Raw genomic sequence first — 18,480 nt, 5'->3', positions numbered from 1 at the left:
GTAATGTTACATGTTACTGGTAGGGGGGTGGGGGTAATGTTACATGTTACTGGGGGGTGGGGTAATGTTACATGTTACTGGGGGGTGGGGTAATGTTACATGTTACTGGCGGTAATGTTACATGTTACTGGTAGGGGGTGGGGGTATTACATGTTACTGGGGAGTGGGGTAATGTTACATATTACTGGGGGGTGGGGTAATGTAATGTTACTGGTAGGGGGGTGGGGTAATGTTACATGTTACTGGTAGGGGGTGGGGTAATGTTACATATTACTGGTAGGGGTGTTATATAAAAGTATTCCCTTCAAACAATTACCTCAGCATTTAGTTAGCAGGCTTATTTGCTGTATGCGTTTCCTGAGATGTGGTATAGAATGTGATAACTAGATTTTGTTTGATTTCCGTTGTAGCTGCATCTGATGCCACCTTGCTGTTTTCCTGGTGGCTGCGCATATCAAACAGGTTGATAGAGGTAGACATGTACGGCAAAAGAGTCAAGATGGCTACAATTGCTTCTACTGCAAAATTTAAAGGTAAGAAATTATATGGTTAGCTGCTACTGCAGTGTTTTCAGTAAATAAACCTCTACAATAACTGCTGAACTGTTTTATGGTAAGTAAAATATAAAACTGGTTGGTTGAAGTATGCACTAGTGATTCTTTCTACAAATCCAATATTTTTAAGTCTGCCACTGTTGAGTTTACAGCAGAATTTCATATTTCTATTGGTAAAAAAAAAATGATTTTGTTAATTTTAGATTTTGCATGGAGCAGTACAGATATCTACTGGACCGCAGACGACGGGAATGTTTATGCGTGTGACCGTGCCACTCTGGGCTCCTTTAGTAAGGTCGCTTTTGCAGGCAAATCCGTCTCTGCAATCACGTATGACTGGCTTGGCCGTAAACTCTACTGGTCTGTCTCAAACCTTGGGGTGGTAAGTCACGCTGGCCCACCCGTCAGTAGGTGAAAATTGGTGCCTCTACTATGAGCCAAAACATGTCAACATTTCTATGATTAGGAAGAAGATGAAAAAATCTTTGATGTATCAAAAGGAAATCTTACATCCTTTCATCAATAATGCCTGACTTATATCAATAATTTTTAAATGGACCAAATGCGTTTAAATTTAATCAACTGTCGGATCTAAACTATAATATCTTTTGATCTATCAAATGTTTGAGATTAAATTTTAGTGCAGTATTTCAGTGCTTGTGTTTTCCAGATCCGGCGTTCCTCTGTAGATGGTGGATCTGTGGAGTTTGTAACACAGGGGACAGCCCACCACATGGCTGTGGACTCCCTAGGGGGCAGACTCTACTGGACCACCACCAACACTCTCGAGTCTGCTGCCCTTAATGGAGATGACCACTTCCTCCACTTCTCTATTCCATTCTTCTCCGGTAAACATGTGATCAGCTTGACCTTGAACCTAGACATGGGCAAAGTGCTTTGGTACGTACGAGGTTACAGGAAGCAAGAGATGTACATGACTGACCTTGTCCATAACGGTGAGGAACACGACCCAACACAACCCTACAGCTTCATTGGCAGCTTCACAAATATCTCTGAGTAAGTCACCAGGTGGAGCTAGCTAACGTATACCTTTGTGAGTAGTCACACTGACAACTGTATGTGTGTAATCAGGTCCTGAAAACTTACCTTTACATGTATTAGTGAACTATAACTTATGTCTAACTACAAAATGTAATGTGTGTGCATGAATTAGAGATTAACGGTTAAACATAATGTGTATACTTTACGATACTTGTCTAACTTATAAAGATATATTTTAACTAGTGTATGTTAAGCTATATTTACCTCACTTATAAAGATATATTTTAACTAGTGTATGTTAAGCTATATTTACCTCACTTGTAATGATATATTTTAACTGATGGATGTTCCTCTCCCCAGGATGTCAGTACTGCACTACTACTCACACCGAATATTTTGGAAGAATTACAACAACAAGATGGTGGTTGGAGATATGGAATGTAACCACACTTCTGATGTTTCAAGTTACAGTGTGAATGGTTTTACTGTGTTACATCACTCCCTACAGCCATACCCAGGTATACATCACTCCCCACAGTCATGCCCAGGTATCCATCACTCCCTACAGCCATACCCAGGGATACATCACTCCAAACAGTCATACCCAGGGATACATCACTCCCTACAGTCATACCCAGGTATACATCACGCCCTACAGCCATACCCAGGTATACAAAGTTACAGTGTGAATGGTTTTACTGTGTTACATCACTCCCTACAGCCATGCCCAGGTATACATCACTCCCTACAGCCATACCCAGGTATACATCACTCCAAACAGTCATACCCAGGTATACATCACTCCCTACAGTCATACCCAGGTATACATCACTCCCCACAGCCATACCCAGGTATACATCACTCCCTACAGCCATACCCAGGTATACATCACTCCCTACAGCCATACCCAGGTATACATCACTCCCTACAGCCATACCCAGGTATACATCACTCCCTACAGCCATACCCAGGTATACATCACTCCCTACAGCCATACCCAGGTATACATCACTCCCTACAGCCATACCCAGGTATACATCACTCCCTACAGCCATACCCAGGTATACATCACTCCCTACAGCCATACCCAGGTATACATCACTCCCTACAGCCATACCCAGGTATACATCACTCCCTACAGCCATACCCAGGTATACATCACTCCCTACAGCCATACCCAGGTATACATCACTCCCTACAGCCATACCCAGGTATACATCACTCCCTACAGCCATACCCAGGTATACATCACTCCCTACAGCCATACCCAGGTATACATCACTCCCTACAGCCATACCCAGGTATACATCACTCCCTACAGCCATACCCAGGTATACATCACTCCCTACAGCCATACCCAGGTATACATCACTCCCTACAGCCATACCCAGGTATACATCACTCCCTACAGCCATACCCAGGTATACATCACTCCCTACAGCCATACCCAGGTATACATCACTCCCTACAGCCATACCCAGGTATACATCACTCCCTACAGCCATACCCAGGTATACATCACTCCCTACAGCCATACCCAGGTATACATCACTCCCTACAGCCATACCCAGGTATACATCACTCCCTACAGCCATACCCAGGTATACATCACTCCCTACAGCCATACCCAGGTATACATCACTCCCTACAGCCATACCCAGGTATACATCACTCCCTACAGCCATACCCAGGTATACATCACTCCCTACAGCCATACCCAGGTATACATCACTCCCTACAGCCATACCCAGGTATACATCACTCCCTACAGCCATACCCAGGTATACATCACTCCCTACAGCCATACCCAGGTATACATCACTCCCTACAGCCATACCCAGGTATACATCACTCCCTACAGCCATACCCAGGTATACATCACTCCCTACAGCCATACCCAGGTATACATCACTCCCTACAGCCATACCCAGGTATACATCACTCCCTACAGCCATACCCAGGTATACATCACTCCCTACAGCCATACCCAGGTATACATCACTCCCTACAGCCATACCCAGGTATACATCACTCCCTACAGCCATACCCAGGTATACATCACTCCCTACAGCCATACCCAGGTATACATCACTCCCTACAGCCATACCCAGGTATACATCACTCCCTACAGCCATACCCAGGTATACATCACTCCCTACAGCCATACCCAGGTATACATCACTCCCTACAGCCATACCCAGGTATACATCACTCCCTACAGCCATACCCAGGTATACATCACTCCCTACAGCCATACCCAGGTATACATCACTCCCTACAGCCATACCCAGGTATACATCACTCCCTACAGCCATACCCAGGTATACATCACTCCCTACAGCCATACCCAGGTATACATCTATCCCCACAGTCATACCCAGGTATACATCACTCCCTACAGCCATACCCAGGTATACATCACTCCCCACAGTCATACCCAGGTATACATCACTCCCTACAGCCATACCCAGGTATACATCACTCCCCACAGCCATACCCAGGTACACATCACTCCCTACAGCCATACCCAGGTTTACATCACTCCCTACAACCATACAGTCTTTTATGTCAAAATTGTCTTTTAAGACAATTGCAAAATGTTTTATAAATCAAAACAAATAGGGTTAATATGCATTTTTAGAGTTGAAATTTTATTGTTTTCCAGTTGGTGAGAATGAAACGACATTGATCATCGTACCAGAGGCTGTTCCTACGGAGAGCATACAGTGTCAAGGTCACTGGGCAGAGTTCAATCTCACATGGAGTCCAGCATCCGTCACATATGGCAACGTCTTTTACGAAGTGTCTATTGAAGTACCAGAAAGCTCGAACAAGAAAATGCTGGTAAAACCAATATAAATACAGTTTGATTGAATTGTCGTGATATCTGTTCTGTATTTCTGCAGGTTTCTTCACTATGATAATACATGACCAATACAGACCAAATACATATCCTCGGACATATATTATTAGCTCACCTGCCCGAAGGGCAAGTGAGCTTATGTTATGGTGCGGGGTCCGGCGTCCGTCCGTCCGTCCGGCGTCAGTCGTCCGGCGTCCGGCCGGCTTCAACTTTTTGCTTTAAACAACTTCTTCTCAATAACCAAATGGCCCAGGGTACTGATATTTGGCCTGTAGCATACTGGGATGAAGGGCTACCAAGTTTGTTCAAATGAATGACCTTGACCCACTTTCTAGGTCACTGGGGCCAGATGTCTTTAAAATCTTCAAACAACTTCTTCTCAATAAGCAAACGGCCCAGGGTACTGATATTGGGCCTGTAGTATGCTGGGATGAAGGGCTACCAAGTTTGTTCAATGAATGACCTGGACCCACTTTCAAGGTCATTGCGGTCAGATGTCTTAAATCTTCAAACAATTTCTTCTCAATAAGCAAAAGGCCCAGTATACTGATATTGGGCCTGTAGTATGCTGGGATGAAGGGCTACGAAGTTTGTTCAAATAAATGACCTTGACCAACTTTCAAGGTCACAGGGGTTGAAATATGTTAAAATCTTCAAACAACTTCTTCTCAATAATCAAAAGGCCCATGGTACTGATATTAGGCCTGTAGCATGCTGGGATGAAGGGCTACCAAGTTTGTTCAAATGAATGACCTTGACCAACTTTCAAGGTCACTGGGGTCAGATGTCTTAAATCTTCAAACAGCTTCTTCTCAATTACCAAAAGGCCCAGTATACTGAAATTGGGCCTGTAGCATGCCGGGATGAAGGGCTACCAAGTTTGTTCAAATAAATGACCTTGACCAACTTTCAAGGTCACAGGGGTTGAAATATATGTTAAAATCTTCAAACAACTTCTTCTCAATTACCAAAAGGCCCAGTATACTGAAATTGGGCCAGTAGCATGCTGGGATCAAGGGCTACCAAGTTGGTTCAAATGAATGACCTTGACCATCTGTCGAGGTCACAGGGGTCAGATGTCTTTAAAATCTTCAAACAACTTCTTCTCAATAACCAAAAGGCCCAGGGTACTGATATTGGGCCTGTAGCATGCTGGGATGAAGGGCTACCAAGTTTGTTCAAATGAATGACCTTGACTCACTTTCAAGGTCACAGGGGTCTAATGTCGTAAAATCTTCAAATGACTTCTTCTCAATAACCAAAATGCCCAGGGTACTGATATTGGGCCTGTAGCATGCTGGGATGAAGGACTATCAAGTTTATTCAAATGAATGACCTTGATCCACTTTCAACCTAATGTCCTTGTTCAACAATCAAGGTCAGAGGCGTCATATGTTTAAATCTTTTAATAGGTTCTTATGAAATCTTAAGATTACAAGTGTTAGATTAATAACAGGTGAGTGATGCAGGCCCATTGGGCCTCTTGTTACATTAGTCTATGGGGGAATGAAACTTGTTCTACCATAGAACAGGTGTATACTATAACCTTATATAACAGCCTGTGTAATTACATACCATTAATACTATATCAACCCCTAGTACACAGTGGAATTTTCCTGTGATATAGAGCTGGTGTATTTTAGTTTCAGAAAATGGAAGACACTTGGTACAAGATGTCCAATCTGCCCCCTTATAGTGAGATCATCATTTCTCTACGAGCGTACACCTATTGGGGCAATGGACCCATCACCACAGTAACTGTACACTCCCCCATGTCAGGTAAGTCTTATATTTACGTATGTAAAATATATATCGTAAAATACATGAGTAAATGACTGATGAAGGAAGCTCTTTGATTTCTTGTAACATTAGTTTTATGAGTAAAGCTGTGTATTCTTCAGTTATTTCCTGGGTTCTTAATTTTAACAATTTGTGATTAGACAGTTTTGTTTTAAACAGTAGAACTGTATTACATCTTTAAAAATTATATATAATCAAAACATTATTAACTACCTGTCTTAAAGTTGTTTTAGGAAGTGTTTTTAGACAGGTCACTGTTATCTGACTTGGGTGGTCTGTATAGACATGTTATTAGTGTCTCCCTCGGGTGGTCTGTATAGAAAGGTTATTAGTGTCTACCTTAGGTGGTCTGTATAGAAAGGTTATTAGTGTCTACCTTGGGTGATCTGTATAGACATGTTATTAGTGTCTACCTTGGGTAATCTGTATAGACATGTTATTAGTGTCTCCCTCGGGTGGTCTGTATAGAAAAGTTATTAGTGTCTACCTTGGGTGGTCTGTATAGACATGTTATTAGTGTCTACCTTGGGTAATCTGTATAGACATGTTATTAGTGTCTACCTTGGGTGGTCTGTATAGACAGGTTATTAATGTCTACCTTGGGTAATCTGTATAGACAGCTTATTAGTGTCTACCTTGGGTAATCTGTATAGACATGTTATTAGTGTCTTCCTTGGGTGGTCTGTATAGAAAGGTTATTAATGTCTACCTTGGGTGGTCTGTATAGACAGGTTATTAGTGTCTCCCTTGGGTGGTCTGTATGGAAGGTTATTAGTGTCTGCCTTGGGTGGTCTGTATAGACAGGTTATTAGTGTCTCCCATGGGTGGTCTGTATAGAAAGGTTATTAATGTCTACCTTGGGTAATCTGTATAGAAAGGTTATTAGTGTCTTCCTTGGGTGGTCTGTATAGACAGGTTATTAATGTCTACCTTGGGTGGTCTGTATAGACATGTTATTAGTGTCTTCCTTGGGTGGTCTGTATAGACAGGTTATTAATGCTCCCTTGGGTGGTCTGTATATAAAGGCTGTTAGTGTCTACCTTGGGTGGTCTGTATAGAAAGGCTATTAGTGTCTACCTTGGGTGGTCTGTATAGACAGGTTATTAATGTCTACCTTGGGTGGTCTGTATAGAAAGGCTATAAGGGTCTACCTTGGGTGGTCTGTATAGAAAGGCTATTAGTGTCTACCTTGGGTGGTCTGTATAGACAGGTTATTAGTGTCTACCTTGGGTGGTCTGTATAGAAAGGCTATTAGTGTCTACCTTGGGTGGTCTGTATAGACAGGTTATTAATGTCTACCTTGGGTGGTCTGTATAGAAAGGCTATAAGTGTCTACCTTGGGTGGTCTGTATAGAAAGGCTATTAGTGTCTACCTTGGGTGGTCTGTATAGACAGGTTATTAATGTCTACCTTGGGTGGTCTGTATAGAAAGGCTATTAGTGTCTACCTTGGGTGGTCTGTATAGACAGGTTATTAATGTCTACCTTGGGTGGTCTGTATAGAAAGGCTATAAGGGTCTACCTTGGGTGGTCTGTATAGAAAGGCTATTAGTGTCTACCTTGGGTGGTCTGTATAGACAGGTTATTAATGTCTACCTTGGGTGGTCTGTATAGAAAGGCTATAAGGGTCTACCTTGGGTGGTCTGTATAGAAAGGCTATTAGTGTCTACCTTGGGTGGTCTGTATAGACAGGTTATTAATGTCTACCTTGGGTGGTCTGTATAGAAAGGCTATAAGGGTCTACCTTGGGTGGTCTGTATAGAAAGGCTATTAGTGTCTACCTTGGGTGGTCTGTATAGACAGGTTATTAGTGTCTACCTTGGGTGGTCTGTATAGAAAGGCTATCAGTGTCTACCTTGGGTGGTCTGTATAGACAGGTTATTAATGTCTACCTTGGGTGGTCTGTATAGACATGTTATTAGTGTCTTCCTTGGGTGATCTGTATAGACAGGTTATTAGTGTCTTCCTTGGGTGGTCTGTATAGACATGTTATTAGTGTCTACCTTGGGTGGTCTGTATAGAAAGGCTATTAGTGTCTAACTATGGTGGTCTGTATAGAAAGGCTATAAGTGTCTACCTTGGGTGGTCTGTATAGAAAGGCTATTAGTGTCTACCTTGGGTGGTCTGTATAGACAGGTTATTAATGTCTACCTTGGGTGGTATGAATAGACAGGTTATTAGTGTCTACCTTGGGTGGTCTGTATAGACAGGTTATTAGTGTCTCCCTTGGATGGTCTGTATAGACAGGTTATTAGTGTCTACCTTGGGTGATAATTAGTCAGACGCTGTCAATAATATGTAGTGTTTACTTTCTGACAGTACCCGGAAAACCTCTACAGCCACGTGTGTACGTAACTCCATACAAGGATGCACTAACTTCCCATCATGCATTGGCCGCAGACTTTCGCTGGATGAAGCCAAACATCACTAATGGTCCAATCAGCCATTACAACATCTCTCATTGGTCTTTGAGTGTTGGAAATGGTCAGGTGTTTGTAGTGACAGGTCCAGCCACCGCTCGGCACTTCATCCTCGACCATCTCCGTCCCAACGCCTCATACTCCTTCCAGGTAGTTTATAAAACCCACTTTATAGCTTAACAATAAAACAATTTCGAGTCCAGGAGTTAAGTCAATTTTCAATGGATAAGCTCTCTTTTTATAGGTGGTTAAGATAATGATGCTCAGTATTTAAGTGTAACCTATGTTTTATCACTATGAACACATACAACTTCACCTGTCGTCAGAACCAACTCAACCCTTTTATTGGTATATGAATTTTATGATATTCTGACAAAGTGAAAGACATTGTCTGATTTCTGATTGTGAATATCTTTTATTTATTCTGTAGTGATATTTCTACAGATTATGTGTTATGCTAAATCAGAGTTTTGTGTTATAATTAGGTAGATGTTTTATTGTGACCTAAGTTTGTATGATAAGATAGATAGGTGTGATGTGTGTACCTTTGTTCCAGGTGTGATATTTGTACCATTGTTCCAGGTGTGATATTTGTACTTTTGTTCCAGGTGTGATATTTGTACCTTTGTTCCAGGTGTGATATTTGCACCTTTGTTCCAGGTGTGATATTTGTACCTTTGTTTCAGGTGTGATATTTGTACCTTTGTTCGAGGTGAGATGTTTGTACCTTTGTTCAAGGTGTGATATTTGTACCTTAGTTCAAGGTGTGATATTTGTACCTTTGTTCCAGGTGTGATGTTTGTCCCTTTGTTCCAGGTGTGATATTTGTACCTTTGTTGAGGTGTGATGTTTGTACCTTTGTTCAAGGTGTGGTATTTGTACCTTTGTTCAAGGTGTGATATTTGTGCCTTTGTTCAAGGTGTGATATTTGTACCTTTGTTCAAGGGGTGATATTTGTACCTTTGTTCAAGGTGTGATATTTGTGCCTTTGTTCAAGGTGTGATATTTGTACCTTTGTTCGAGGTGTGATTTTTGTACCTTTGTTCAAGGTGTGATATTTGTGCCTTTGTTCAAGGTGTGATATTTGTACCTTTGTTCAAGGTGTGATATTTGTGCCTTTGTTCAAGGTGTGATATTTGTACCTTTGTTCCAGGTGTGATATTTGGACCTTTGTTCCAGGTGTGATATTTGTACCTTTGTTAGAGGTGTGATGTTTGTACCTTTGTTCAAGGTGCGATATTTGTACCTTTGTTCAAGGTGTGATATTTGTGCCTTTGTTCAAGGTGTGATATTTGTACCTTTGTTCCAGGTGTGATATTTGTACCTTTGTTCGAGGTGTGATGTTTGTACCTTTGTTCAAGGTGTGATATTTGTACCTTTGTTCAAGGTGTGATATTTGTACCTTTGTTCCAGGTGTGATATTTGCACCTTTGTTCCAGGTGTGATATTTGTACCTTTATTCCAGGTGTGATATTTGTACCTTTGTTCCAGGTGTGATGGTTGTACCTTTGTTCCAGGTGTGATATTTGTACCATTGTTCCAGGTGTGATATTTGTACCTTTGTTGAGGTGTGATGTTTGTACCTTTGTTCAAGGTGCGATATTTGTACCTTTGTTCAAGGTGTGATATTTGTACCTTTGTTCCAGGTGTGATGTTTGTACCTTTGTTCCAGGTGTGTGCCTGTACAGCTGTTGGTTGTGGTGAGAAGTCGGATATCGTTGTTGCCCAACAAGATGGTAGGTAGCCCATTTTAGTGCACATACAAGTTTTCATGTGATTTGTGTTCGTCACAATTATATTTAATTGTTTAGAAGTTAAAAGACTCCTCAAGCATAATCAATACAAAATGTTTTACTACAGATAAAACATGTAGTGGTGTTACCTTCTGTATTTTGTTTCCTACTTTCTCTCCAGTTGTGCGACCTGTTCCTAAACTGTTGGTGGCCACTGCTACTTCAATCAAGATGGCTGAGATAGACAGTTCAGTTAACCTCACTGTTGCCATAGAAACAAGTGTTCCATCTCTGGCTGTCACCTACCAAGCCCAGAATAACAGGAAGTTCTGGATTTCAGAGGACGGAATGTTGATGGAATCTGTTAACAACGACATACACCCTGTGAGTACCTTTAATTTATAAATAGCAAAAATAACTTATATGTCAAAATACAAACTTAAACAATCTCAGTGAGCCTTACATGACAAAAAGCAATGGATTGTCTTCATAAAGTGTGTATCCTTGTCCTGTTTTGTTTCGGATTAAGTATGTGTTGGAGAACTTATTCTTTTACAGTAAATCAGTTTTACCCAAAACAAACCCTTTTCTTGTAACAAAGGAAAATAGACTGTGTTGTTGACTGTAATATGTTGTGTTTGTAAGTTGATGAAGCTGAACCGTTCGGGGGTGGACCTGTCGCTAGACTGGATCAGCCAGACTCTGTACACTGCCGAGGTTGACCACACCCGAGGTATCAGCTCCCTAGGAGCCTACAAGCTGGACCAGGGCCAGTATGTCAGCCTCCAGGACCGACCCCAGGCCATTGGAGCCGTTGTAGCTGACCCCTACACAAGGTCAGTGTGGAATGCCAAAGTTAAAAGTTGACTGAATGTTAGATTTGGAATAAATCTAGGCTTTCATTGACTGTTCAGAACTTTTAATATTTTGTATTTTGAATGTTTCATTAATGCATAAATTTGAAAAACAAAATTCTATCAATATATGACAGTGAAAAATACCACTTTGTCAAAAGATACATAAGATACATAAGATAGCCTTTATTAAAAACGTTTTTTGCTCAATTTCTTTATGATAAACATGAATTTCAGCAATGTGATCTGGACCGAGGAGGGATTGAACAGAAATCAGTACACAGTATACAAAATGAACTCTAACCATGACATTGTGGCTGTGTTTTCTACAATGCGTCGACGGTTGCGACGAGAGGTTACCTCCCTTCCCTGCACATGCCCTATGACAGTCACAACGAGTAGGTCACTGGCTGTAGACCACTCCAGTAACAACAAGATGGAGATGATTCTGTACCACCTGAGTGACAAGGCCCTCATTGCAGCGGACATAGACGGTTGTCACTGTAGGACAATACTTCCTGGCACCAGTGTTTCAGGTCAGCCAAATGTTTGTTGTCACACATCTGTCACGTGTAATTAGTGGTCCAGATTTTGTGTCAAATACCTATCCACAGTATTATTTGGTTTGGTTGAACATGATATTTTTGCGTAAATCACAAGAATGCCTAGCACAACAGTGTGTTTGTGTGAAATCTGTGTAATACCTAGTATATGTGTCCGCAGACTCTGCTCCGGACCTGCTGTCTGTTGATCACCTCTACATCTACTGGTACAACAAGGCCGCTGGTCAGCTATATACTATAGACAAGGCCACCAATGTGGTGACCCCTCATGCCATGCCTGGAGTGAATGACCTCCTTGCCTATGGTTCACAACTCCAGCCTCTACCGGGTAAGTAAATTATACCTGTATATAGAGACGTGCTGAAGGTGTCCTCACTGGACAGTAAATAATACCTGTATATAGAGATGTGCTGAAGGTGTCCTCACTGGACAGTAAATTATACTTGTGTATAGAGATGTGCTGAAGGTGTCCTCACTGGACAGTAAATTATACCTGTATATAGAGATGTGCTGAAGGTATCCTCACTAGACAGTAAATTATACCTGTATATAGAGATGTGCTGAAGGTGTCCTCACTGGACAGTAAATTATACCTGTATATAGATACCATCCTGCTAACATGGTGAAGGTGTCCTAACCGTATTAAGTAGATGTCACCTGCTTAATATTTGAGACTATTTTTATTTTCCTGTTATCACATATGACACAGTTATCACCCAGAGAGTACATTGTATTGTGACAGGTCTGGACTGTCTTGATCCTGGACCATACAATGGCAGTATTGTGATGGTACGTCACACAAATTCTTCCCTATCAATCCTCCTGGAGGAGGTGGGCTGGCCAGCCGAGTGTGACACAATCTCTCACCCGAACACCAGGTACACAGTCTTCTTCAGACAGGGCTCCCATGGAGACAGGTGTGGGGTCGATGGCCACGACTGCGGATCACAGGTAACAGAAGCAGGAGAATCAAACTGTATACTGTAAATGAAATCATATTTCATATAACAAACTCATTTGTAAAAAGAAATATTATTTATGAGACTTATGAATTTATGATTGATTCCCCTTTTGATTAAAGCAGAGCCTATCTCAGAAACATAAATTTAAAATGTAGACATAGATGTTCTCACTGAACAGTATAACAGTATATCTCAGAGACATTGTTAGACTGACAACACACGGCCTCACGCGTAGTGTTAACGTTCTCACTGAACAGTATAACAGTATATCTCAGAAACATTGTTAGACTGTCAACACATGGCCTCACCCGTAGTGTTCTCACTGAACAGTATAACAGTTTATCTCAGAGACATTGTTAGACTGTCAACACACCGCCTCACACTTAGTGTTCTCACTGAACAGTATAACAGTATATCTCATAGACATTGTTAGACTGTCAACACACGGCCTCACCCATAGTGTTCTCACTGAACAATATAACAGTTTATCTCAGAGACATTGTTAGACTGTCATCACACGGCCTCACCCATAGTGTTCTCACTGAACAGTATAACAGTATATCTCAGAAACATTGTTAGACTGTCAACACATGGCCTCACCCGTAGTGTTCTCACTGAACAGTATAACAGTATATCTCAGAAACATTGTTAGACTGTCAACACATGGCCTCACCCGTAGTGTTCTCACTGAACAGTATAACAGTTTATCTCCGAGACATTGTTAGACTGTCAACACACGGCCTCACGCGTAGTGTTAACGCTCTCACTTAACAATATAACAGTATATCTCAGAGACATTGTTAGACTGACAACACACGGCCTCACGCGTAGTGTTAACGTTCTCACTTAACACTATAACAGTATATCTCAGAGACATTGTTAGACTGACAACACACGGCCTCACGCGTAGTGTTAACGTTCTCACTTAACACTATAACAGTATATCTCAGAGACATTGTTAGACTTTCAACACACGGCCTCACCCATAGTGTTCTCACTGAACAGTATAACAGTATATCTCAGAGACATTGTTAGACTGTCAACACACCGCCTCACACTTAGTGTTCTCACTGAACAGTATAACAGTATATCTCAGAGACATTTTTAGACTGTCAACACACGGCCTCACCCATAGTGTTCGCACTGAACAGTATAACAGTTTATCTCAGAGACATTGTTAGACTGTCAACACAAGGCCTCACCCGTAGTGTTCTCACTGAACAGTATAACAGAATATCTCAGAGACAATGTTAGACTGTCAACACACGGCCTCACCCGTAGTGTTCTCAGTGAACAGTATAACAGTATATCTCAGAGACATTGTCAGACTGTCAACACACGGCCTCACCCGTAGTGTTCTCACTGAATAGTATAACAGTTTATCTCAGAGACATTGTTAGACTGTCAACACACGGCCTCACCCGTAGTGTTCTCTATTTAGTAGGTATGCAGAATAATAACCCAACATAGAATTATTTTAATATACAATATAATTATTACCTCCATGGAAATAGGAGTAAAAATCAATTTCATATTAAGACAAATAAAAGCACATATAAAAAGTGAAATTATTCAATAAGGACCTTCAGAAGGAAGACACAAATTGATAACGCTTTTCCCCTCAGACATCCTACGATCGCCCGATTACAATACCAGGCCTGGAGCCATACATGGAGTATGTGGTACATGGAGCAGTTAGCAACTACTACACTGAAAACCTGGATAAGGTCCTTAGTGAGCCACAGGTCTACCGCACCAAGGTGGGAGGTAAGTAGTGAGCCACAGGTCTACCGCACCAAGGTAGGAGGTAAGTAGTGAGCCACAGGTCTACCGCACCAAGGTGAGAGGTAAGTAGTTAGCCACAGGTCTACCGCACCAAGGTGAGAGGTAAGTAGTTAGCCACAGGTGTACCGCACCAAGGTGGGAGGTAGGTAGTTAGCCACAGGTCTACCGCACCAAGGTGGGTAGTGAGCCACAGGTCTACCGCACCAAGGTGGGAGGTAAGTAGTGAGCCACAGGTCTACCGCACCAAGGTAGGAGGTAAGTAGTGAGCCACAGGTCTACCGCACCAAGGTGAGAGGTAAGTAGTTAGCCACAGGTCTACCGCACCAAGGTGAGAGGTAAGTAGTTAGCCACAGGTGTACCGCACCAAGGTGGGAGGTAGGTAGTTAGCCACAGGTCTACCGCACCAAGGTGGGTAGTGAGCCACAGGTCTACCGCACCAAGGTGGGAGGTAGGTAGTGAGCCACAGGTCTACCGCACCAAGGTGGGAGGTAAGTAGTGAGCCACAGGTCTACCGCACCAAGGTGGGAGGTAAGTAGTGAGCCACAGGTCTACCGCACCAAGGTGGGAGGTAAGTAGTTAGCCACAGGTCTACCGCACCAAGGTGGGAGGTAAGTAGTGAGCCACAGGTCTACCGCACCAAGGTGGGAGGTAGGTAGTTAGCCACAGGTCTACCGCACCAAGGTGGGAGGTAAGTAGTGAGCCACAGGTCGACCGCACCAAGGTGAGAGGTAAGTCAGCATCTCATTAGGCCTTAGCTTTCTAGGTCAAATGATTAACATAGATCAAGGAACAAATTATTCCAAATGATATCGGTTAAAGTATTAAAAAGTGCTTATATTTCCTTTGAATTTGGCATCAAAAGTAGCAGCTTTTAAACAGTTACTTAAGTTAAGGATTTACTTAATGTCCAACACACTTGGTTTATTTCAGTGCCATCACCTGCTACATCAGTCATCCTTAAAGTTTTGACCTTTGACCAGATGAGTGTGCGATGGTCACCACCACTTCACAGCAATGGCCCCCTACAGGAGATCACATACAAGGTCAAATGGACAGTGGTGACCAAGGGACAGACCCAGGAGATGGAGATGACCCCTGCAATAGAACTTCCAACAAGTATAACAAGAGTCCCTATCCACAATGTCACCCTCACCAACCTGCTTCCTAACCACGAGTACAAGGTCAAGGTGAGTAAGGTCAAATGTATTATAAGTCAGTGAGAGCAGAAAAGGTCAAACACAGTGACAAGGTCAAGGTGTGAAGACAAGGTCAAACACAGTGACAATTTCTAGATGTGAAGACAAGGTCAAACACAGTGACAATTTCTAGGTGTGAAGACAAGGTCAAACACAGTGACAAGGTCAAGGTGTTGAGACAAGGTCAAACACAGTGACCAAGTCAAGGTGTTGAGACAAGGTCAAACACAGTGACAAGGTCAAGGTATTAAGACAAGATCAAACACAGATCAAGGTAAGTATACAAGGTAAAGCACACAGGAAAAAGATCAAGGTTAGTAATCAAGATCAAACACACAATAACAAGCTTAAGTAGAGGTATCAAGATAGAGCTGTATTTAAACCCAATAATGTTCTCAATGCGTTTTCATGTGATATTGCTTTTTTTCTCAGTTTTACAATGTAACCTTTTCTTTTCTATGCAGATCCTGGCCTCTAACAAGGAGCGATTGGTGTTTAGTGAGACAGCTGAAGTAAAGGCCAAGACTTTCGAGAGACTCAATGACATTGAACTGGTGGAAAGGTCAGAAGATACGCTCAACGTATCATGGGACATTCCTGGGGACCAAAGTGTGTACACTGGCACCTTCCTCTACTACCGGGTAAGACTTAGTCCACTCTACCAGCTTTTAATTGACATTCTCTCTAGACAATACTTTTTCTGTTTGTTGTACAAAAAGGTGAGAAATTTCAGTGATATATTTGTTGATATTTCCTGACAGATAGAGGAGGGGGAGGGGTTAGCAGTGAAGATGGGCCAGACTGTGTTGCCTTTCAGGGCAAAGAACCGCACCCATTACAACTACACTATCAGCCACCTCCAGCCCTACACTCAGTATAGTGTCAGACTCAGGCTCGCCCTCAGGAGTCTAATGAGTATGGAATGGCCTAAGGATGACCGCTTTGTTTTCAGAACTAAAGGTAATTTCAGCAGTACCAATATTCTCAAAAATTACTTTCAAAAGTGTTTAGAATGGGCATTCTTGATGGTGTTAGTAATTTTATTGAGTACATAAGGCATACAGTCAGCATTATACAGAATGATATCAGTGTTGATATATGGACATTAAAGTTTGCTGCATTACAAACATATTTTTAAATTTGTCATTCTGGAATGTTATCGTAGAGATTGTTAACTGTCCATGGCTTTATGTTGATTTCAGCCTCTACGCCTCTAGAGCCCCTTCCTCTGTTAACTGTTCATGACTTAATGTTGATTTCAGCCTCTACGCCTCTAGAGCCCCTTCCTCCAGAGGTACAGAAGCTCAAGTCTCAAGTGTATGTAGTGGTATGGCAGGAACCGCAGGTTAACGGTGAGAGTATATCTCACTATATCCTACAGTACAGGCAGACAGACAGCGACACCTGGGACCAGGCCTATAATGGCTCGGAGCTTCGTTGGGTGGTAGACAAAGAGGTCACACCACCTGGACATGACTATGTCTTCAGGGTCAAGGCCACCAATGAAATTGGATGGGGACCTCCAAGTAATTCCAGTCTGACCTTCACCTACATAGGTATATCTCCTATTCACATATGCAGGCCAGTAGGTTCAGCTGTCATGTCCCCTATACCTCCTGTCTATGCATTCCGTGTAGTCTATAAACACTGGGACTGTTAACAAACAAACCTACCCCAATAGTCTGTTGTAAGCTAACTTTCACCAATTGTGTTGCTCTGTAGACAACTGGTGTTTTTATAGGTAAACTTTAGACAACTGGTGTTTTTATAGGTAAACATTAGACAACTGGTGTTTTTATAGGTAAACATTAGACAACTGGTGTTTTTATAGGTAAACATGGCTAAAACATGGTAAACATGGCTAAAACATGCAAAGTTGATAACATCACTTTACCTAGCTCAGTACTGAAACAATGTACTGTAGTATAAACATGGAAAATGAAGGTAAAATATTTTATAATTTCGCAAAACAACAGTACTATATATATATACAATATATTGGGGCGTATATATTAAGATGCAGCTATTCTTTTTCATTTGACTTACTACCTAGGTAGTACCACATATGACATGTATAAAACATTCGGTTGCAGAGGCCCTTGTGCAGATGGACAACTCAATCATCTTGGCTATCGGCTTGCCAGTTGGCCTCATTCTCATCGGTATTGTCATTCTGGTGGCCTACTGCTATGGTATGTATTTATTTAAGGTCTAATGTTTATTTGTTTATCAACTGTGCTTCCCTGAAAGTCACTTAAAACAGTACTCAAAATTACATACTTCCCTCAGAACTGTTATAGGTGTCATCGATCCTAGCCCATATTCAATCTTGTGATCGAGGTTTTATGTATTGTATGTTTTATGTTTTATGTATTGTACGTTTTAAGTTTTATGTTTTGTATGTTAACAGTGCGATGGAAGAGACAGGACCTCCAAAAGAAGCGTCCCCAATTTATTGCGGTGGCGCGTGGTCCTGATGTAGAACTAGCGACACTGCGGGAGCTACCACACACAGCTTACCAACAGAGTAACACTTTGTATGCCATCAGGTTTGTATGTTTGTACCATTCAGACAGATAGTGACATGTATAATCAAAACAGAAGAAGATTGTGGGTAATCGACAGCACTAGATATATACTATATCTGTACAGTAGTATCACCCAGCACTAGATATATACTATATCTGTACAGTAGTATCACCCAGCACTGGATATATACTATATCTGTACAGTAGTATCACCCAGCACT

General features: G+C 41.9%; 1 protein-coding gene across 3 annotated transcripts in view; it reads left to right on the top strand.

Moving 5' to 3' along the window:
- Positions 1-18,480, top strand: part of LOC110455210 (proto-oncogene tyrosine-protein kinase ROS-like) — a 134,706-nt gene that overhangs the window by 90,471 nt on the left and 25,755 nt on the right. For all 3 annotated transcript variants that reach the window (XM_021505201.1, XM_021505194.1, XM_021505209.1), the window contains 20 exons: positions 411-533; positions 758-936; positions 1,225-1,571; positions 1,917-2,074; positions 4,222-4,400; positions 6,063-6,198; positions 8,538-8,788; positions 10,311-10,374; positions 10,553-10,755; positions 11,017-11,207; positions 11,463-11,761; positions 11,949-12,116; positions 12,531-12,739; positions 14,376-14,517; positions 15,466-15,722; positions 16,196-16,372; positions 16,493-16,691; positions 16,994-17,287; positions 17,825-17,923; positions 18,142-18,280. In XM_021505201.1, the coding sequence (XP_021360876.1) occupies positions 411-533; positions 758-936; positions 1,225-1,571; positions 1,917-2,074; positions 4,222-4,400; positions 6,063-6,198; positions 8,538-8,788; positions 10,311-10,374; positions 10,553-10,755; positions 11,017-11,207; positions 11,463-11,761; positions 11,949-12,116; positions 12,531-12,739; positions 14,376-14,517; positions 15,466-15,722; positions 16,196-16,372; positions 16,493-16,691; positions 16,994-17,287; positions 17,825-17,923; positions 18,142-18,280 (3,814 nt within the window). The remainder of the gene's footprint in view (positions 1-410; positions 534-757; positions 937-1,224; positions 1,572-1,916; positions 2,075-4,221; positions 4,401-6,062; positions 6,199-8,537; positions 8,789-10,310; positions 10,375-10,552; positions 10,756-11,016; positions 11,208-11,462; positions 11,762-11,948; positions 12,117-12,530; positions 12,740-14,375; positions 14,518-15,465; positions 15,723-16,195; positions 16,373-16,492; positions 16,692-16,993; positions 17,288-17,824; positions 17,924-18,141; positions 18,281-18,480) is intronic.

This window comes from Mizuhopecten yessoensis, unplaced genomic scaffold (genome assembly GCF_002113885.1).
Source record: "Mizuhopecten yessoensis strain PY_sf001 unplaced genomic scaffold, ASM211388v2 scaffold921, whole genome shotgun sequence".
In the NCBI taxonomy this organism is placed as follows: domain Eukaryota; kingdom Metazoa; phylum Mollusca; class Bivalvia; order Pectinida; family Pectinidae; genus Mizuhopecten; species Mizuhopecten yessoensis.
The sequence above is the reverse complement of the archived record's forward strand: the minus strand, read 5'-3'. Positions and strand labels throughout refer to the sequence as shown.